Source organism: Manihot esculenta, chromosome 7, assembly GCF_001659605.2.
Source record: "Manihot esculenta cultivar AM560-2 chromosome 7, M.esculenta_v8, whole genome shotgun sequence".
Classification (NCBI taxonomy): domain Eukaryota; kingdom Viridiplantae; phylum Streptophyta; class Magnoliopsida; order Malpighiales; family Euphorbiaceae; genus Manihot; species Manihot esculenta.
In genome coordinates, this window is record NC_035167.2 from 14,513,822 (window position 1) to 14,536,120 (window position 22,299).

General features: G+C 36.8%; 1 protein-coding gene across 1 annotated transcript; it reads right to left on the reverse strand.

Moving 5' to 3' along the window:
- Positions 1–13,976: 13,976 nt before the first annotated feature.
- Positions 13,977–15,821, reverse strand: LOC110618721 (cyclase-like protein 2). The gene is made up of 6 exons (XM_021761943.2): positions 15,363–15,821; positions 15,136–15,180; positions 14,970–15,042; positions 14,713–14,810; positions 14,306–14,376; positions 13,977–14,217 (listed from the first exon to the last, which is right to left on the reverse strand). Exons 1-6 carry the CDS (start codon positions 15,781–15,783, stop codon positions 14,089–14,091), a joined length of 837 nt encoding a protein of 278 aa, XP_021617635.1. The 5' UTR covers positions 15,784–15,821; the 3' UTR covers positions 13,977–14,088.
- Between the last annotated feature and the right edge of the window lie 6,478 nt (positions 15,822–22,299).

The following is a 22,299-nucleotide window of genomic DNA, read 5'->3' on the forward strand; positions in this document are numbered from 1 at the left end:
ACTTCTGGGTGACTTTATGAAAACATTTTGAAACTGAACTTCGATACAGCAGTGCTGCCCATCCCCAAACTGATGAACAAACTAAAGTGGTAAACCGCACGCTTGGCAATCTTCTACGCTGCATCTGCAGCAATAAGAAAACTGCTTGGGATCTTGCTCTTGCCCAAGCAGAATTTGCTTACAACAGTGCTGTTCACAGCTCCATAAAGATGTCACCATTTGCTGTTGTGTACAGGAAAGTCCCAACGCATATAGTTGATCTTATTGCACTTCCCATAGATTCTCACAACAGTATTGCAGCAAGCAACTTGGCAAAGCAGCACGTGGATGTTTTCAAGCAAGTACAAAAATGCCTTATAGAAGCCAATGATAAATACAAAGCTACAGCTGATAAACATAGGCATTTCAAATCCTTCAATGTCGGTGATAAAGTTATGGTGTATTCACGCAAGAAGCGTGGTGGAGGACAGAAAAAGCTTGACGCCAAGAAGATTGGTCCATTCCGGATCATTCAGAAGATTAATGACAATGCCTATGTTCTTAACCTCTCACATGAGATGAAAAATTCCAAGATATTTAACGTGGCGGATCTATTTCAGTACTACCCTGCTAATAACAACTCGAGGTCGAGTTTGTAATACCCGGCTAGAGTCCGACATCGGAATTCTAAGTTCCGGTGGAATCTTGAATGTCGGAACCCTCGAGAAGCATAGTAGATATGTTTTCCTAAGAATTTTAGCATGTGTTAATGTTTTAAGTGTAAAAAGAAATGAGTTTTTGAAAAAAAAGAGCCAAGGAAGAAATGCAAGGTTCGGCCGCCGAAGGTGAAGTTCGGCCGCCGAACATGCATGAGTTTTGGTTTCACGTTAGGCCGCCGCAGGTGGTCTGGCCAGCCACCTATAAAAGTCCCTAGGTCGGTGAATGGATAAGATTTTCTTTCCCTTCACAGCCAGAGGTGAGACCATGATCTTCCTTGGGTGATTTTCATGTTTTCTTAAATCTTGCAAAGTTTTGATGAGTTTTATGCATATTTGAAGGTTTTGAGCAACTTAACCAAAAGTGTTGAAGTTGGAGACTTTGAGGGAGAGTTTCTCCATATCTCCATGTTGGGATCTTTGATCTTCTTGTTTGTAAGAGGTAAGTGAAGATCCTGAACTTCTTTTCATGTTTTATGAAGGTTTTATGGAGGTTTATGGGTAGAGATGCATGTGTAGGATAAGTTGAGGTTTTGGTTGATTTGTGGTCAAAGCATTCTTATGTGTTTAGTTGTGTTGTTTGTTGGGGTTTTAAGTTAGTTTTGGACCCCTTTGTGCCTATACTTGAGTATATGCAGATTGTGGAGTTGTGGTTTGTATGTTTGAGTGAAGTTTGGGTTGGTTTGCATGAAGCAGAACACGTTTCTGCCTTACTGGAGAATCCAGTTTCGGCCGCCGAAAGAAGGTTCGGCCGCCGAACGAAGGTTCGACCGCCAAACATGCAAGGAGGTGGTTTCGGCTGCCGAAGCTTGCCCAAGCTTGCCCCCGAAAGTTTGGACTTTCGGCTCTGGAGGAGGGTTTCGGCCGTCGAAGATTAGGGACTTTCGTCTCTGGAGAGGACTTTCAGCAGCCGAAGTGCTGCCGAAAGTGCTTGAGTTTCGGCTCTGGAAGGGACTTTCGGCCGCCGAACCTGCCGCCGAAAGTGCCCTGTCTAGCCTTCTTTTGCATGTTTTTCTTGATTCTTTTATGCTGTTTTTAGGGGGGTTTTGGGGAGTATTCTAGAGTTGTTCTTGAGCTAGTTTGGTCCCTCATTTGAGTCCACTTGTGTAGGAACGGACCAGAGGAACCGAAGAGAGCAGCAGTGAGCACTGCTTCAGAGTAGTCAGAGTCAGCTCAGAGTCAGCCAGAGGTGAGTGGAACTAAACCTCATGTTTTAAATTGAGAAATTAAATGCTTTGAGCATGTTCCATGCATCATGATATGTAATAGGGTGAGTGCACTAGCCTACACTAATGTGACGCATTGCATTATTTTATGCTTGTACGGATCGGACATAGTTTTGGATTCACTAGCCCTCCGAGTAAAGTCCTGAGGAGCCCTGAGAGGGCCGGGCACAGAGCACCATAGGGTGCGTAGAGAAGTCCTAAGTAGCTCCTTCGCGGGCCGGGCACAGAACAGAGGGAATTTTGAATCTGTCCGTCTGAGATGGGTGATTTACTTGTGATGTGATGCATTCCATGTGAGCATGTTTGATTTACATGTTTTATCTGTTCTACTCACTGGGCTAGTATAGCTCATCCCTCTCCTTTAACCCCAGTCTTGCAGGATCTGAGTCAGAGGAAAGTCAGCAGGGTACAGGAAGAGTAAAGAATTTTGTAATAGCATAGTGTGGACATGTAGTATTGTAAAGAATTGGTTTAGTAGTGTATAGTGTAGAGTATTGTGCTTGACCCATGTTGTAAATCCTTTTTGTATACATGGTCTATTTATGTGCTTTGAATGTTTTTCTCAGTATGTGAAAACCAGGCTTAACAGAGTATGAGTTGAACCCGTTTAGAGCAAGCTCTAGTAAGGGGTTTTATAGTACAGAGATAGTGCATACATAGGTTGAGCCTTGATTCAGAGAATCAGTTTTATGTTTTACAGGAAATGTATGATCATGTATGCGATTTTACAGGTGCACAGAGAGTATAGCAGGCTTGCTATGGGTCCCGACGACCTTAAGTCGACCTAGATCCTAGTGCCGGTAGCGGTCCGATTTTCGGGTCGTTACAGATTGGTATCAGAGCCCTAGGTTCATATGGTCGAACCTAGCTAGAGAGTGTCGGGCTCATAGAGGTTATAGTAGGTCAAGCACAATAGGCAAGCATGTCCACTAGGATAGGATGTTGAGTCCTGTCTATTCGCTGAGGTGTCATGCTATGCGTTATGCATGTGCATTGTTGTTATGTGCTATTTATATGCTGATGTGTGCTGTTATGTATTGTTTTCCAGAAAGTTAAGATGCGAGGAACTCGTCGATCTGCACGATTGACTGGAGTCCCACCAGAAAGTGAGGGTACAGCTGCTCGTCCTCCTGCGTTGCCACGGGCAAGGTCTCAGAGATCAAGCAGGGAGGGTATGTCAAGGGACCCTAGAAGGTCTTTTGACGAGAGCAGAAGAGGAGCGGATAGAGGAGGGAGCTCAGAGGAAGTGAGGGAGGCTATGGATGTGGATCAGCAGCCAAGAGAGGAAAGTATGGGTATGGGCAGGTCGAAAGAGGGTATGGGAGAGTCTCAGGGAGGCGCTCAGGCCTCAGGGTTTGGTTATCCACCCCATTATCCACCCTTTCCACAGGGCCCGGGGTATCCGATGGGGGGCACGTCGGATTTCTCGAGTTTTACCCTATATCCTACCTACATGCCTTATATGCCTTATCCTCCTTTTTACCCACCATATCCCATGTATCCACCCACACCTTTCCATCCCAGTATAGCATACCCAGAGCCAAGTTCAGTACCTTCTCCACCACCAGAACCAGGAGCACCAGTTGTCCAAGTACCTCAACCTAGCTCAGCTGAGGGAAGCAAAGTGAAAATGACAGAGTACCTGAAGTTGGATGCTCCCAAATTCAATACGGGAGATGATCCATTTGAGTACCTCAGAACGGTTAAGATGATAACCGATGAGTTAGGAGCTGATGATAGCAGAGCCATTGAGATGGCAGGGTTCACACTAAAATGCAAGAAGGCTCGCGAGTGGTTCAAGAATTATGTGGACCCCAGGTTGGACAGCATGTCATGGGGAGAGTTCGCCAATGAGTTTGCAGGGTGGGCTTTTCCTGACAGTTCCAGGGAGTTGAAAGTGGTAGAATTTGAGCAATTGAGGCAGACCGAGGAGATGAGTGTAGATGAATACACAGATAAGTTCCTGGATCTGCTTCAGTAAGTGAGTCAGGCTTATGACACTGACCAGAAAAAGGCAAGGAGATATACTATGAGACTGCATCCCAGGTATTCCTCCTTGATTCTTCCAGCAGAGAAAGAGAGTTTCCACTCTATAGTGGATGCCGCAAGGAAGATGGAGGCGAGTGCCATTATTCAGGGATCAGTAAAACAGTAAGTGGCACAGTCTTCGGGTTCTAAGACCCCAGTGCAGCAGCTTCTGGCAGCAAGAAGGGAGAAAAGTTTAAGGCTAAGAAAGGCAATTTCTGGAACAAGATCAAGTCGAGTATGAGAATGGGTAGTGGCTCCAACTCTAGCACAGGCAGTACAGTCTGCATGAGATGCGGGAGACCGCACAGAGGAGTTTGTCGGTTGGGATCTACCGCCTGTTATAAGTGTGGGCAGGAGGGACATTTTTCACGAGAATGTCCTCAGGCGACCTTTATGGCACCATCCCAGCAGATGAGCTCGGGCAGTGTAGCACAGCCAGCAGCTCTAGCCAGCAGCTCCAGCCATACCGCAGAGTAGTGGCAGAGGCAGAGGGAGAGGGTCAGCCTCTTCTTCAACAGCAGGTTCCCGAGGTGAAGGTCTGGTAGCCCCAGCACGGATCTTCACTGTGACTCAAGAGGAGGCAAACACATCGAACACAGTGGTGTCAGGTAACCTCTTAATTGGGTGTTCTGATGTGTATGCTCTGATGGACCCCGGTGCTTCTCACTCTTTTATTGCTTCGAGAGCCGTGGAGAGATTGGGTCTGATGATCTTTGAGTTAGAGTGTCCTCTCTGGGTCAGTGGACCCAAATGTGACCCATCAGTGGCAGTGTCAGTCTGTCGCTTCAGTCCAGTGTTCATAGAAGGTAGATGCCTTCTAGCTGACCTAGTGGTTCTAGATTTGACGGATTTTGATGTCATTCTAGGGATGGATTGGCTATCTACATATGGAGCTACCTTGGACTGCAGAGACAAGGTAGTCAGTCTTAGAGACCAAGATGGGTCAGAGTGTGTCTTCAGAGGAGACAGGAAGGGGACACCTAGAGGTTTGATCTCAGCCCTTCAGGCTCGTCGTTTGCTTAGGAGGGGTTGTCAGGGGTTTCTAGCTCATGTGAGAGAGCTAGATAGACAGGTTAGGGAACTAGCCGCAGTACCAGTAGTCCGAGATTTTCTAGACGTCTTCCTAGATGAGCTTCCAGGACTACCACCTGATAGGGAGATAGAGTTTGAAATAGAATTGCTGCCTGGGACCAGACCTATCTCTATTCCTCCCTACCTGATAGGGAGATAAGGGTTTCATTCGCCCTAGTACCTCACCTTAGGGTGCTCCAGTGCTATTTGTCAGAAAGAAGGATGGATCCCTCAGACTTTGTATCGACTATAGGCAGTTGAACAAGGTCACGACCAAGAATAAGTATCCCCTGCCTAGGATCGACAATCTATTTGACCAGCTAGCTGGAGCAGGTTGTTTCTCGAAAATAGATCTGAGGTCCGGGTATCATCAGTTGAGAGTCAGAGAAGCAGATGTGTCAAAGACAGCTTTCAGGACCAGATATGGGCATTATGAGTTCTTAATAATGCCGTTCGGGTTGACTAACGCCCCTGCAGCATTCATGGATCTCATGAACAGAGTTTTCAGTGAGTATCTGGATCACTTTGTTATTGTCTTCATTGATGATATCCTAGTGTACTCCCGAGATGCAGAGGAGCATGCCCAGCATCTGAGGACAGTTCTGCAGACTCTGAGAGAGCATGGGTTGTATGCCAAGTTCGCTAAGAGTGAGTTTTGGTTGAGGAGCATTGCCTTCTTGGGGCATGTTGTATCAGCAGAAGGTATTGAGGTAGACCCCAAGAAGATAGAAGTTGTAGTTAACTGGCCTAGACCCACCACAGTGACTGAGATTAAAAGCTTTCTGGGTTTGGCAGGTTACTACAGGAGGTTCGTTCAGGACTTCTCAAAGATAGCTGCTCCTATGACCAAACTGACTCAGAAAAATCAGAGGTTCGTGTGGTCGGACCAATGTGAAGAGAGCTTTGAGGAGCTAAAGAGAAGATTAACATCAGCACCGGTGTTAGCTCTGCTTGTCAGTCATGAGGACTTCACAGTGTTCTGTGATGCGTCCAGAGTGGGGTTGGGTTGTGTTCTGATGCAGAATAACAGGGTGATTGCCTATGCTTCTAGACAGCTCAAGAAGCATGAGTTGAATTACCCCACCCATGACCTAGAGATGGCAGCAGTTATCTTTGCACTCAAGATGTGGAGGCATTACCTTTATGGGGTTAAATGCGAGATCTTCACAGATCATAAGAGTTTACACTACATCTTGAGTCAGAAAGAGCTGAATTTGAGGCAGAAAAGATGGGTGGAACTGCTCAGTGACTATGATTGCAGAATCCAGTACCATCCGGGTAAGGCGAATGTTGTGGCAGATGCCCTAAGCCGGAAATCACTTGGCAATTTGTCCCATATAGCAGCAGAGAGAAGACCAGTGGTGATGGAGTTTGATAAGCTCATCGACGAAGGGCTACAACTAGAGGTGTCTGATACGGGTGCGTTGATAGCACAGATGAGAGTGACTCCTGTGTTTCTGGAGCAGGTGGCTCAGAAACAGCATGAGGACCCTGAGTTAGTTAAAATTGCCAGGACTGTTCAGTCAGGCAACAGTGCAGCGTTCAGATTTGACAACAAAGGGATCCTTCGCTATGGGAATCGACTATGTATACCAGATGACATCAATTTGAAAGGAGACATTATGAGAGAAGCTCATAATGCAAGGTACAGTGTTCACCCTGGAGCCACCAAGATGTATCAGGATCTGAAAAGAGTGTATTTGTGGCCAGCTATGAAGAAAGAAGTGGCACAGTTTGTGTCCGCTTGTGAGGTTTGCCAGAGGGTGAAACTGGAACATCAGAAGCCGGCTGGAATGCTTAACCCACTGCCGATTCCAGAGTGGAAATGGGAGAATATAGCTATGGATTTTGTAGTGGGCTTACCGGCAGCGTCCAACAGGATAGACTCCATATGGGTGATTGTGGAAAGACTCACGAAATCTGCTCATTTCATCCCTGTTAAGAGCAACTACTCTGTGGACAAGTTAGCACAAGTTTATTTGGAGGAGACAGTAAGGTTGCATGGAGTTCCAGTGTCTATAGTGTCAGACAGAGGACCTCAGTTCACCTCCAGATTTTGGTGGAGTCTGCAAAGTGCTATGGGTACAAGGTTGGAGTTCAGCACTGCTTTCCATCCACAGACTGACGGACAGTCAGAGAGGACCGTCCAGACCATAGAGGATATGCTCAGAATGTGTGTGTTAGACTTTGGCGGTTCTTGGAGGCAGCATCTACCTTTGGTGGAGTTTGCTTACAATAACAGCCATCATGCGAGCATAGGGATGACCCCTTATGAAGCTTTGTATGGGAGGAAGTGCAGATCACCTATTTGCTGGGAAGAAGTAGGAGAGGCGGCTCTTGCAGGGCCGAAGCTAGTAGAGATCACTAGCAGAGTGGTGCCCATGATCAGAGAGAGGATCAAGACTGCTCAAAGCAGACAGAAAAGCTATGCAGATATCCGCAGGAAGCAGATAGAGTTTCAAAAAGGCGATATGGTATTGCTGAAGGTGTCTCCAATGAAAGGAGTGGTTCGGTTTGGGAAAAAGGGTAAGCTAGCCCCACGTACATTGGACCCTTTGAGATCTTGCAGAAGATCGGGAATGTGTCGTACAAGCTGGATTTACCTGCTTCTATGGAGAGAATTCACCCGGTTTTCTATGTTTCTATGCTCTGAAAGTTCGTGTCAGATCCGAGTAAGGTTCTTGGTGAGCCTGATGTGGAGATCTTTGGAGATCTCACCTATATAGAACAGCCAGTACGAATCCTAGACACGCAGATCAGAAAGCTGAGGAACAAGGAAATTCCAATGGTGAAAGTCCTATGGAATCACCACAATCTCGAAGAGTGCACCTGGGAGACATGGGAGTCTATGCTCCAGCAATATCCATATCTGTTTTAAGATTAGTTTCCTCCTCTTTCTGTGTTTCATTGGTTGTGGAACATTCGGGGACGAATGTTCTTAAGGGGGAGAGAATGTAATACCCGGCTAGAGTCCGGCATCGGAATTTTACGTTCCGGTGGAATCTCGGATGTCAGAACCCTCGAGAAGGGTAGTAGATATGTTTTTCTAAAGAATTTTAGTATGTGTTAATGTTTTAAGTGTAAAAGGAAATGAGTTTTTGAAAGAAAAGAGCCAAGGAAGAAATGCAAGGTTCGGCCGCCGAAGGTGAAGTTCAGCCGCCGAACATGCATGAGTTTTGGTTTCACGTTATGCCGCCGCAGGTGGTCTGGCCAGCCACCTATAAAAGGCCCTAGGTCGGTGAATGGATAAGATTTTCTTTCCCTTCACAGCCAGAGGTGAGACCATGATCTTCCTTCGGTGATTTTCATGTTTTCTTAAATCTTGCAAAGTTTTGATGAGTTTTATGCATATTTGAAGGTTTTAAGCAACCCAAAAGTGTTGAAGTTGGAGACTTTGAGGGAGAGTTTCTCCATATCTCCACATTGGGATCTTTGATCTTCTTGTTTGTAAGAGGTAAGTGAAGATCCTGAACTTCTTTTCATGTTTTATGAAGGTTTTATGGAGGTTTATGGGTAGAGATGCATGTGTAGGATAAGTTGAGGTTTTGGTTGATTTGTGGTCAAAGCATGCTTATGTGTTTAGTTGTGTTGTTTGTTGGGGTTTTAAGTTAGTTTTGGACCCCTTTGTGCCTATACTTGAGTATGTGCAGGTTGTGGAGTTGTGGTTTGTATGTTTGAGTGAAGTTTGGGTTGGTTTGCATGAAGCAGAACACGTTTCTGCCTAACTGGAGAATCCAGTTTCGGCCGCCGAACGAAGGTTCGGCCGCCGAACATGCAAGGAGGTGGTTTCGGCTGCCCAAGCTTGCCCAAGCTTGCCCAAGCTTGCCCCCGAAAGTTTGGACTTTCGGCTCTGGAGGAGGGTTTCGGCCGCCGAAGGTGCCGCTAAAGGTTAGGGACTTTCGTCTCTGGAGAGGACTTTTCGGTGTAACGACCTGAAAATCGGACCGCTACCGGTGCTAGGATCCAGATTGGCTTATGGCCGCCGGGACCCATAGCAAGCCAAACATTCATCCTGTGAATCTGTTTAATCCCATACATGATCAACAACATACATAAAAATTTTGAACTTTTCTTTCAAATCAATCACCAAACTCAACCTGTGTATGCACTATTCATAAACATAAACATTAACCTCACCTTGGAGTCCTCATCAATGCTCCAATGGGGTGACATAACATAAATTAAGTTTGGTTTACAATAATCATCATTAAACATTTGAGATCATATACTAGAAAGGGATTAACATAATACTATGGTCAAGCACAACTCTAAACTTCATAAGCATTATTACATAACATTTCAATACTTTACTTTTACATTACAACATATTCATGTCCACATCTAGCTATTACATAAAACAAGACCTTACTCCTGCTGACCTCCTAGTCTACCTTGTACCTGCAAACCTGGGGGTTAAGGGAGAGGGGTGAGCTATAAAGCCCAGTGAGCAGAATAATAACATATTCAATTTATATTTCATGCTTTCATGGAATGCAACACATCACAAACAAATCACATCAAGGATGAACTTGTCACCAATAGCCCACTACTCATTCCAATAGTGCCAGGAGCATAGACTGGGCCTCACTGGTCTTTCTCTTACATTACATTCATAACATAACATTCCAATATGCCAGGGGCGTAGAATGGGCCTCACTGGTCTTCCATACCGTATCACATCATATCATAACGTAGTGCGGCTAAAGGATCATCCAACATTCATCCACATCAACAACATATTATGCAATGCAACATATTCGTGAATTCTAATGCAAGCACCCTAGTATATCTCATGGCATTCATGATGTGTGTATCATGCTCAGAATTTATTTATTTACTTTGAAATGAAATAAGATATTCCACTCACCTCTGGCTGAAGCTCTAACAGACTCAGAAGCAGCTGAACTCACTGCTGGGGTCCTCGGTTCCTCGGGTCCGAACCTACACAGGTGGACTCAAATGAGGGACCTAACATACATAAACATGACTCTAAAATACTCCCCAAAAACCCCCCTAAAACACCTCAAAACAATTACATAAATCTTGCAAAGGAGGGCTGAACAGGGCACTTTCGGCGGCAGGTTCGGCGGCCTAACGGCCCTCCAGAGCCGAAAGTCATGCACCTTCGGCGACACTTTCGGCGGCCGAAGGTTCCCTCCAGAGACGAAACTCATGCATGTTCAGCGGCACCTTCGGCGGTCGAAACTCCCTTCCAGAGCCGAAAGTCCACTTTCGGGGGGAGGGTTCGGCAGCCGATACATGCTACCAAAGGCAGGTTCGACTGCCGAACCTAAGTTCTTCTCAAAAGGGCATAAACTCAGCTCAACATGCATAAACGCCTCCCAACTCATTCAATCATGCATTTTTCTATTCTACAACATGCATACCCAAGCATACAAGCTCCTAGGGGCTTCAAACTATCCTAAACCCCATCTACAACACATCAAACATGCATATCCAACATACATTGTTCATAAACGCACAGTAAACCCATAAACTCCACATAAACCTACACATGCATTTCTACCCCAAGAAACTTCATAAAACTTACTTAAAACATTAAAGGAACTATGGATCTACTCTTACCTCTTGAAGAACGAGAGGAGAGACGATCCAACTTGGAGATGGGAGAGATCTCGACTCTTTGGTCTCTAAGCTTCCAAAACTCGCTCTTTTGCTCAAATATCTTCAAATCAACATAAAGCTTGTTAAAATATGAAAGATTGAAGGAAAAACATCTAAAATGAACCATGGGAGAGCAAGAACTCACCGTGGCCGAAAATGGGGAGAAAACTCGCCCGTTTCAACCATGGAGCTCTTATATAGGGGCTGGCAGACCACCTTTCGGCAGCCTAAAGTGCCTCCAAAAATCATGCAAGTTCGGCGGCCGAACATGAGGTTCGGCGGCCGAACCTTTGAAACTTTCGGAAGCCTAACTTGCCCCCCTAAACCATCCAATGTTCGGCGGCCGAACCTGGAAATGCCTCATTGGTCTTTTTCATTCAAAACTCAATTTCCTTTTTGCTTAAAACTATAAGATACATTAAAGCATTTTATGAAAACATGGTTTTACCCTTCTAGAGGCTTCCGACATCCAGTATCCCACCGGACGGTAGGAATTCCGATACCGGAGTCTAGCCGGGTATTACATTCGGCAGCCGAAGTGCCGCCGAAAGTGCTTGAGTTTCGGCTCTGGAAGAGACTTTTGGCCGCCGAACCTGCCACCGAAAGTGCCCTGTCCAGCCTTCTTTTGCATGTTTTTCTTGATTCTTTTAGGCTGTTTTTAGGGGGGTTTTGGGGAGTATTCTAGAGTTGTTCTTGAGCTAGTTTGGTCCCTCATTTGAGTCCACCTGTGTAGGAACGGACCAGAGGAACCGAAGAGAGCAGTAGTGAGTACTGCTTCAGAGTAGTTAGAGTCAGCTCAAAGTCAGCCAGAGGTGAGTGGAACTAAACTTCATGTTTTAAATTGAGAAATTAAATGCTTTGAGCATGTTCCATGCATCATGATATGTAATAGGGTGAGTGCACTAGCCTACACTAATGTGACGCATTGCATTTTTCTATGCTTGTACGGATCGGACATAGTTTTGGATTCACTAGCCCTCCGAGTAAAGTCCTGAGAAGCCCTGAGAGGGCCGGGCACAGAGCACCATAGGGTGCGTAGAGAAGTCCTGAGTAGCTCCTTCGCGGGCCGGGCACAGAACAGAGGGAATTTTGAATCTGTCCGTCTAAGATGGGTGATTTACTTGTGATGTGATGCATTCCATGTGAGCATGTTTGATTTACATGTTTTATCTGTTCTACTCACTAGGCTAGTATAGCTCATCCCTCTCCTTTAACCCCAATCTTGCAGGATCCGAGTCAGAGGGAAGTCAGCAGGGTACAGGAAGAGTAAAGAATTTTGTAATAGCATAGTGTGGACATGTAGTATTGTAAAGAATTGGTTTAGTAGCGTATAGTGTAGAGTATTGTGCTTGACCCATGTTGTAAATCCTTTTTGTATACATGGTCTATTTATGTGCTTTGAATGTTTTTCTCAGTATGTGAAAATCAGGCTTAACAGAGTATGAGTTGAACCCGTCTAGAGCAAGCTCTAGTATAGGGTTTTATAGTACAGAGATAGTGCATGCACAGGTTGAGTCTTGGTTCAGAGAATCAGTTTTATGTTTTACAGGAAATGTATGATCATGTATGGGATTTTACAGGTGCACAGAGAGTATAGCAGGCTTGCTATGCGTCCCGGCGACCTTAAGTCGACCTAGATCCTAGTGCCGGTAGCGGTCCGATTTTCGGGTCGTTACAGAGTTATTTACAAGTGGAAGGGAATGATATGGAGCAATTAGCCTTAGACTTTATGGCAGACTTGGACCGGGCCTAACTTTTACTGCCGAGGTCCAATAGAGATCCACGATAGCTTTTCGGAAAGGAAATTTCGAGACGCACGACTTTCAAAACTATGACGAGGGCCTTGGTCACAAAGTTTGATATGAAAATTCCATTGTTTAGGGGGTCAATTTTGCATTTTAATTATTTTTTTGGATATTTTGAGTATTTTCGTAATTTTGCATATTAGGGTTTTATTTCTATTATAAACAGTCTCCCTTGACTATTAGAAACGCACTTTTTAATTTTTGAGAAATTTCAATAAGACTTTTAGTCTTCTAACCTATATTTTCTCTTATTTCGTCTTAACCAAACGATATTGGTTAAAACTCCTGACGGAGTCTAAATAGTTCTTTATCAACCAAGGCTGAATATCGTACTATTGCGAGTGCTGTGGCAAAAATAACTTGGGTTCGAAATTTGTTATTTGAATTAAAAATTTAACTTTCCACGACACCAATAATTTATTGTGATAATATTGGAGTCACTTATTTATGTGAAAATCCTGTTTTCCACGCCGCATGAAACATCTAGCAGTGAATTTTTATTAGTTCGTGATCAAGTGCATCGAAAGCTACTTACTATTACGCATATTCATTCTGCAGACTAACTTGCTGACACTTTTATTAAAGCTTTGCCATCAGCATTATTTACTTGTCATCTGTACAAGTTAGGCATTAGTTCACTTGAGGGGAGCATATTAGCAATAATAGAAGATTCTTTCCATTTCATATCTTTGATTTTATAATATTTTTAATTTTATTTTTCAATGCTGATTTTATCTTTTTGTTACTGATATTCCTACAGCTAAGAAATTCAGTTTAAGTAGCTTTGTATTTAAATGGTGTTAACCATTGAATAAGTGATTCATCAAATCAATCTTCACTTTCTATATTTGTTTAAGAAGGATCTAGATTATGTTGTCTTTTACGGTGTATGATTATTGTATATTTTATATACATGTTTATGCTAATTATTTGAGATATCCTCTAATTATGATATATTGGATATGCTATTTTCATTAAGTTAAATACTTTGACATTGTGGAATTATGTGTAGAAATGTTCATATTTAACCTTGAGATGATTTGAGTTAATATTATGTTAATTATGGTTAAGTTGCATTCCATGTTTTAAGCTTACTAAATATAAAAATATTTATAAAATGTAGGGAAATTTTGTTTTAGTTTGTGAGAGTAGCTTAGAGCTGATTGGTTCATGTACTCAGCATAGAATTTACAGGTACTTTCTTAAAACTGTTACATTTATCATTTTTAAAGATGAGAATATATTTTGAAAAAATAACAACATTGTTAAAACAAATAGATTGAAAACCTTTATATTTAAATCAAACAATCTAGAATGAAGTTGTTTGAATAATTTATACTTGTTATATATATAGTTTTTTTTGAAATGGAGATTGGAGGAATAAAATTTGAAATCTCTCAAATTTATTTAGATATATTTATTATTAGATTAAGTATGTGAGTGCAATATATTTTACTCGATTTTTTTAATTAAAATATATAATTTTAAAATGATTAATTATTATTATTATTATAGTGGGAAGAGAATTAAACACAATAATATTGATTTATATTTATATTTTAATTTATTCTCACGATAAAGGCACAAAAGTCATTAATTTATTTTCATAATAAAGGCACAAAGTCCTTCCACATGAAATTAGAGGCCTGTGAGAATGCATCTTGCAGGTGTTCCCTCAGCACCAAGCACCCTCAGAGGCAAGCAGTGCAGATCATATATTCCTGCTGCGACGTCGTCAAGTTTTAGCCCTTCCACAATTACAATTTCCTGAAACATTTTTCACAGTTTTAATCACAATTAATAACCATATCATTTAATAAAAATAAAAATTCATGATTTATCATAAATTTCTTACCCTGTTCTTCAATAAGGCTTGATGTGTTGGGACGGCATCAGTATAGGAAGCAATAGACAGGTAATCAATGCCTGCATTTTGTAATTGAAACTTCATCAGTTTGGGCATTTTTTATAATGTTAAAAAAGGTAAAAGGACTAAATTTGTCCAGATAGAATTCAAAACTATCCATTTTTATCTTTCAATTTAAATTTACTCTTAAATTTCTCTCTTCTTTGAATATGTAACTAACAGAAAATTTTATAAACATAAATACAAGAGTTTTTTTTTTATTTAATACATTTTTTGAAGATAAATATAATAAATAATTAATTTTATTAAAATAGAATGATTAAAAACAGTGGATGGTTTATTATTTTTAAGACTGTTAAAATAGAAATAAAAAATATAATCTAACTTAATCTTACCAACAAGCTTGATGTCTGTGTTATCAACAATCCAATTTGCTCCATCTCCCATGATCCCAACATAGTCGGAATGAAATTCAGATTGGTACATAAGCTTCCTGAAAATTAAGTCATTTCAAAAAAAATAATTGAAAAATAAATTACATCAGATATGGTCATTTGAGAAATAATAAAAATTTGTTACCTAATTATAAAAATTAGCTGGAATATTTCAAGTTCCAAAAAGTTGAAATAGGGGTAAGGATTTGAAAATTTACCTATCAGAGTTTAGAGTTCTGAAAAGAACGCGATGTATTCCTTGAGGAATTTGCAAGTTCTTCATTACTTCGGCTATAATAACAAGTGTAATTAACTCAGAATTAAACGAATTTAATTTTAATATGTGAAAATTAATATGAAAATATTAAAAAAAATAAAACGTACCAGTTATGTTACTATTTCTAGGAACATCAACCACCAGTGCTGGACCTATTTAACAAAATTGCACACAAGATCATTTTTTTTCTCTTTAAGATAATGCAATATTCAATATAAAGTGGATGGATATTCAGATTATCAAAGAAAGTGCTCAAGTTAATATTTTTTTAAAAAAAATAAATAAACATCAAAAAATAAGAAAGGAATGAAAAATAATAATAAGAAGAAATTACCATTAAGAGTCTTCAAACTAAGAGTGCTAGTGTCAAAGCCTTTGTCAAAGTAGTCTTCAAAAAAATGAGATGGAGCATCAACATGTGTTCCAGTGTGAGAAGGAAGATCCATCTCTGAAGTATAAGCTACTGCACCCTTTTTCATATCATCAATAATGGTTACCACTTGTCCCATCCCATCAGGACTCCCCCATTTTGGCATTTTAGGATTTATCAAATGGGTGATGTCATGGATTTTACCGTTAGAATAAACATCTCTTCTCGCCGGCGGGTCGGGGTAGTCCCTTGAGCTCGCCGGAGCTGTCAGAGTTAGCACCTCTTCATCCAGAGAACGCACTGCCTCTGCCAGCTGGGTTAGAACCCCTGTCCATAGTTGCAATAGGAGCATGAGTTGGAGGAGACCCATGTTGTTTGTAGCCATAGTAAGGATTGATGATTTCTTTTAGCAATAAGCAAATGCTTTTATATGCTTTAGCTGCAGAGGAAAGAGTCATTATTAAGAAAGAAAAATAGTTGTATTCAATAATTTTATCAATTGACAAAATAATTTAAACATTCTTTTTTGCGAATTCAAATTTATATCATAAATTTTAATTTTAAAAAATTCAACTGTAAATGTAAATTTGACAATAATGAGTTCAAATTAATTTTGATTAATACTCAAATTTGTTACTTGTCATCTCATTTAACTTTTTTAATTATTTTTAATTAATAATAAAAATTTTTATTGAATAAAATAATTTAACTTTTTTTGAAATTATATTTATATTTTAATTTTTAAAATTCTCATATAATTAAAGCACAATTTTGACATTGGTTGCTATTATACTATGGTTAAAGCTTAGTTAAAACCTTTTGGAATTCTCAAATTAAAACCATTAATGCTTTGTTTAGAATTAGAGATTTCACAAAAATTCAATTTAATTCAATATTTTTTATTAATTTTTTATTTGAAATGAAATAATTTAATACTTTTTTGATTTATAAAATTTTTATTTTTTAAAGTAAATGAACTCATACATTAGTTTGCAGAATTTATTTGAATTACTTTCTTAAAAAATTAATCATGCTAAATGGAGTGCAAATGAATTAAAATCTTAATTCATTAAAAATATTTTTCCCTTTACTTTCTCAGCTTTCAAATATTAAATATAATCAAAACCATTTCCATATTTCCATCTATCTTTTTTTATTATTTTCTTCTTTAAACTAGTTTCTTTCACACGCTGCTCCTTTATCCATTGCCTCTTTATTCACTCAGATTTTAACTTTCTTACGGTTGCGAAAGAAGCTGTAGAGCAATTTGGCTTTGGTTTTAACTTCTCTCTTACGGTTGCCAAAAAAGCTGTAGAGCAATTTGGCTTTTTTCCCTCAGTCAAAGATGCAGTTACTGATTTTTTGATATCTTGATGATTAAGTTTGTATTAGATGAAAATTTAATGATATGAAATAAATTTTATGTCACATAAAAAGTTTAAATTATTTTTTATATAAGACTTATTAATATAATATTACATAACCGGAATAATTTTTAAGTAGTGTTTTTAACGGCAAGAATAATTTTGAAATGAACAAATGCTTTTCTTCTTGAAAATGGAATCTTACTTGATTAGTAGTAAAGTGAAAGGTGTTTAAAGGTTTTTAATATGCTTTAGTTCCAAACTTCACTGCTAGAAGTATTCTCTAAGATAAAAATAAATAAATAAATAAATGTATATTAATAAAGAAACCTACCCCCTTGGCAGAAGGAGATGAACTTTGAATTGACATTTCACCAACCCACCACTGACAAAAGCTATGTAAATTAATGGCCACTGTGAGGATGCATGGCTTCTTTAATATTCCAGTAAATGCATTTCCTTAGCTGTGATCATTAGCAAAATGAAGCACCAAGGCCCTATTTAGAAGGCGTCTTTTGGTATCCAGTAAATGCTTAATGTCACGTCCCTTGCAAGCAGGCTGAAAATTTCGCCCATCTCGAGGGGTTGGTGCGTCACTTAGCCTTCCCCAAAGCTACTTGCAAGGGACGTGACATTAAGCTTAGTTGTTATGCTGATTAGCAAATGAAGCATCAAAACCAGGAACGGAGCCAACCAGCCACGGAGGCAAGGTGGGCCAAGGGATCATGGTTTCTCTCAAAATTTTCAAATCATGGAGATATTTATATAATTTTATATATAAAATAAAAAATTATCATTAAATTTCTATATATTTAAAAAATTTATTAATTAATTTTTATTTTAAAATTATTCAATTAAAATATTTTTTATTTTATAAAATTAAATTTTTTTATTTTTTATTAGATAAATTCTTATCCATCTTTAATATTATTTAATTTATTTAATTTTAATTATTTATTTTATTTTATCTCTTCCTTTTTTATTTTTTTAATTTAAAAATTTTATTTTTTATTTTTTAAATTTCATAATTTAATTCTATACGCTATTTTTATTATTAAAAAATAATTATTTTACTTAATTAATTTTTAATCTATTTATATAATTAAAATTATTTATTAAGTTATGTAAATTTTAAAAAATAAATTTTAAATTTTTATAAATAAAAAAGTATTTTATGATTAATATTTTACTAATTAATGAGTTTTATAGATTATTTAAATTTAAAAAATAATTTAATTTAAAAATATAAATTTAATGGATAATACGTTAGATAATTTCAATTTAAAATATTTAAATAAAAAATTAAGTATTATTTATATAGATAATAAATTAGATTATTTAAATTTAGAAAAATAAAATAAAAATATTGTTTTTATAATTAATGGATTAGATAATTTAATTTAAAAAAATAAATTTTATATTAAATTATTATATTACTTTAACGGTATTTTTTTTTATGAATTTACACATCCACAGTAGAAAGATTTTTTTTTTACAATAAATATTATTAAAAATTAATTTTATAATAGAATGAAAAATAAATTATTATTAAATTCATTGTTAATTTATATCAAAAAATAAAGTTATTATTAATATATTTTAATTAATAAAAAAATAAATAATTATAATTTAATTATAATATTTTATTAGTTTTTTATAAATTTTTAAATATATATTTATTTTATACATTTCATTTTTATTGATTATTTATTAAAAATGAGTTTCTAAATAAATATATTTTAATTAATAAAAAAATAAATAATTGTAATTTAATTATAACATTTTATTAATTTTTTATAAATTTTTAAATATATATTTATTTTATATATTTTTTTATTTATCAATTATTAAAATCGAGTTCCTAAACAAATTTTTTGAATCCATCACTGATCAAAATCCATTAGTTCAGGCAAAAATCGCAGATGCTATTCCCTGTTAGAATTTATTGAATTATCAACTTGATTTAGCATCAGATTGAAATCCATTCGTAAGGGAAATAGTAACATCATTTGATGAGGTGATTGTTCAACGTGATTGTCTAAGAGCTTTTGTCTTTGGGTTACTAATCTTATTATGGTCCGCATTAGTAGACAAGCTTGAAAGTTTTACGGTTTGAATCCTTTTGCCTACTACAGTTTGTGCAGGAGTAATGACAACAGACCTAAATCTCATCATTACTAAATTTTCAAATATGGAATTCTACTTTGCAATCATACTTTTGTGTTTTAGAGCCAAACTGATGAATGACTGATTAGACTCCATCAGGAGTTTTAACCAATATCGTTTGGTTAACACAATAAAAAATAATAAATTTTACAATTAATTCTATATCTATCGTCTTTTAGCCTATCTTTTCTCTTATTTCGTTTTAGCCAAACGATATTGATTAAAACTCCTGATGGAGTCTAAATAATCCTTTATCACTCACTAGATAATAAAACCAGTGCCGTGTGAGCAAACATTTATTATCTGTCTGACATACTTCTCATAATTATATCATTTGATATAAAATAGTATGTTTGAATTGTACAATTGCAATAATATTTTAAATACATTAACTCAACAACTTGACCTTTATGCTAAATCAATGATTTTACGCGCTTTTACAAAATATCTTTCATACTAGTCTTCATTAATGGACTCAAAGTTATTCCATACATACAAAAAACTTTTTTGTTATGTGCATCTATATCACTAATATAGTAAATAGTGTTATTATCTATAACTTTTTAGTTCTTAAGAAGATATATCCTAAAGTAAATTTAAGTTTATCTAAATCCCATTTCCAATTTGCATCCTTATAGCCTCCCACTTGAAGTTATCTCCTTGAAAATATCATGGATTATCCAATATGCATCTAAGATATCTCAATATCCATTTTACTATATCCAATATACTCGTCTAATGTCATATTGATATCGACTTACTATACTAATAATATAGAAAATATAAAGTCTTATATACTTCATAGCATACATTAGACTCCTAACCATACTTGTATATTGAACATTTTCATTTGAGCTCTTCCTTCTGAAGTGTTAAGACATAATTTATAGCTTAAAACTTTCCCTTTAAAAATATGAGTATCTATGGGTTTGAAGTCTTGCATATAAAATCACTCTAAGACTTTCATAATATATTGCTCTTGGAAAAGAGACAATAATCTTCTTTTTGATCCCTTAGAATCTTGACTTTAAGATTATATGTAACTTCTTCATCCCTTTCATTTCAAAAGATGACAACCACTCATTAATGATTGTGATATACTCATTATCATTTCTAACTATTAGTATATCGTCTACACATAATGATAAAATTATTAATTTATTCTTAGATCCTTTTAGTATATTTATAATGATTCTTAATGATTACAATGAAATCATAAAATATGACTATATTATGAAATTTAATATACCACAATCTTAAAGATTGTTTAAGGCCATTTATTAAGCTCAAGAACTTACACACTTCGTGTTCTAAGCCATTTACATCAAAACCAATAGGTTGTTTTATGTCAATTTTAATTATCCATTTGAAAAAAAAAAACTTATCATCTATTTGCTGTAATTTAAGATCTAAGTTAGCAAGTAATGCAATTAAAAATAACCTTATTGAGGTCATAACAAGTTTAAAAAATTCTTATAATTCTTTCTTACCTATTGTGTATACCCCTTAGCAAGTAATTTATAATTATGAAAGTCCATGAATAATTTTACAACCTTATAGTTTTAAAGTCCACAAATAAATTTTTGTTTAGTACATAATTTATGTGGAATGGAATTAGTGATTATGCAAGTATTAGGTTAAACTCAATAGTGATTATTAATAGTGTAGCACTCTAATAGATGATTGACAAAATTAGCTCATCTCATTATTGACCTAGTCTAATAGAATTCTGTTCTACTTTCTATTACACAATTTTTAAATTGCTCTAACATAAATTTTCTATCTTGATATATTTTTAAAGCCTTTACTTTTCTATCTAATTGATTCTCAACTAAATCTAAAAATTTAATAAAATAACTTAAAGTGTCAATTTAATGAGATATTAAATAGACATAACCTTATATAAGGTAGATATTTATTACGAAATAGATGCCCTTTATGTTAACTCCACATATATAGGATCAAATTTATTAGAATAGATTAATCACAATGGAATTCAACTCTTGTTACCTTTTAAATGGTTTCCTATATTTTTTTTCAAATTAGGCAATATTTACAAGTGGATATATTGTTAATACTGCCTAATAGACCCACTTTGGCTAATCATCGAATATCTTTTATGTGGCCAAGTATAGCATATCATATATTTATATAATTCATAGACATATCAAAAGATATAAAATAGAAAAAAAATATACTATTGAAATTACTTATAACTTCTTAGCCAATACAATCCTTCATGAAATATCTATAACCACTAGAACTTGTACTTAAAATAAGTTTATACTTCGTTCATAAAAATTAATTTTAATCAACACCAACACAAAAATAAATTCTAATGAATTTATGGAACAAATTAGATATTATTTATGAGCAGAATCTGCTTACTATATATAGTAAGCCCGCAAGTGCTTAAACCTTCTACCTTTACTTTAGAGTTATTTCTATATGAATATCCATCTTACCTATAGAAGAAATCATCAAAATTCCACAAAGGTATTCTAATTAGGGGTGAGCATTCGGTCGGTTCGGTTCAAAACCGAACCGAACCGAATAAACCGAAAATCAAAATTTTAATTTTTATGAAAACCGAACCGAACCGATTTTGGTCAGAAACCGAATCAAACCGAACCGGTCTGATTCGGTTCGATTCGGTTCGGTTTGATCGGTTTCGATTTTTAATATTTTTTTAATTTTTTATACTTTATTTTTAGTATTTTAAAATTTAATTAAAATATTTTAATTTTAATATAATTTAATTTCTCTATATTATTGAAAAAACATATTATTATCCCTAATCGGTTCGGTTCGGTTTTTTCGGTTTTTTTCTGATTAAAACTGAACCGAACCGAAATAACCAAAAGTTTTGAAATTTAAAACCGAACCGAACTGAAATGTATAAAAAACCGAACCAAATTTTCAAATCGGTTCGGTTCGGTCGGTTTTTTCGGTTTGAACCGGATTCTGCTCACCCCTAATTCTAATCATGTTCTATACAGTTAAAACATTTGACCTTAATAATGTTTACTTCTTCTATACGAAATGACCTTTGCCCCTCTCCTTGTTAGTTTTTCTTTTTGGATTTAACTTTTTCTATCTCTTGTTAGTTCCCATCTTGATGTTAAATCATATTTTGTAAACTCATGCATAGCAACATCATGCATACTGCTTACTAAAGTAATGTGAGTAGATGAATTCATTTCTTCCAAATATCATATGCTTCGCGGTCTAACCTATGTTGGATTATATTGTCCTATTTTAATATTTTCAAAACTATGTTAAGAGATTCTAGAGCTTTTAGTTCCTCAAGTACATATTAGATTTTTTTTTTTTTACTTTAAATTTTATAGTTATTCTCATTTAACTTCTCT

Bases quoted from the DNA above. Each gene is read 5' to 3' on its own strand.
- LOC110618721 (XM_021761943.2), bottom strand. From the start codon at position 15,783: ATGGCTACAAACAACATGGGTCTCCTCCAACTCATGCTCCTATTGCAA. The intron at 14,811-14,969 runs GTAAATTTTCAA...CTTAATTTTCAG, and splicing joins AGAACTCTAAACTCTGATAG to GAAGCTTATGTACCAATCTG. The intron at 14,377-14,712 runs GTAAGATTAAGT...TACAAAATGCAG, and splicing joins CACAGACATCAAGCTTGTTG to GCATTGATTACCTGTCTATT.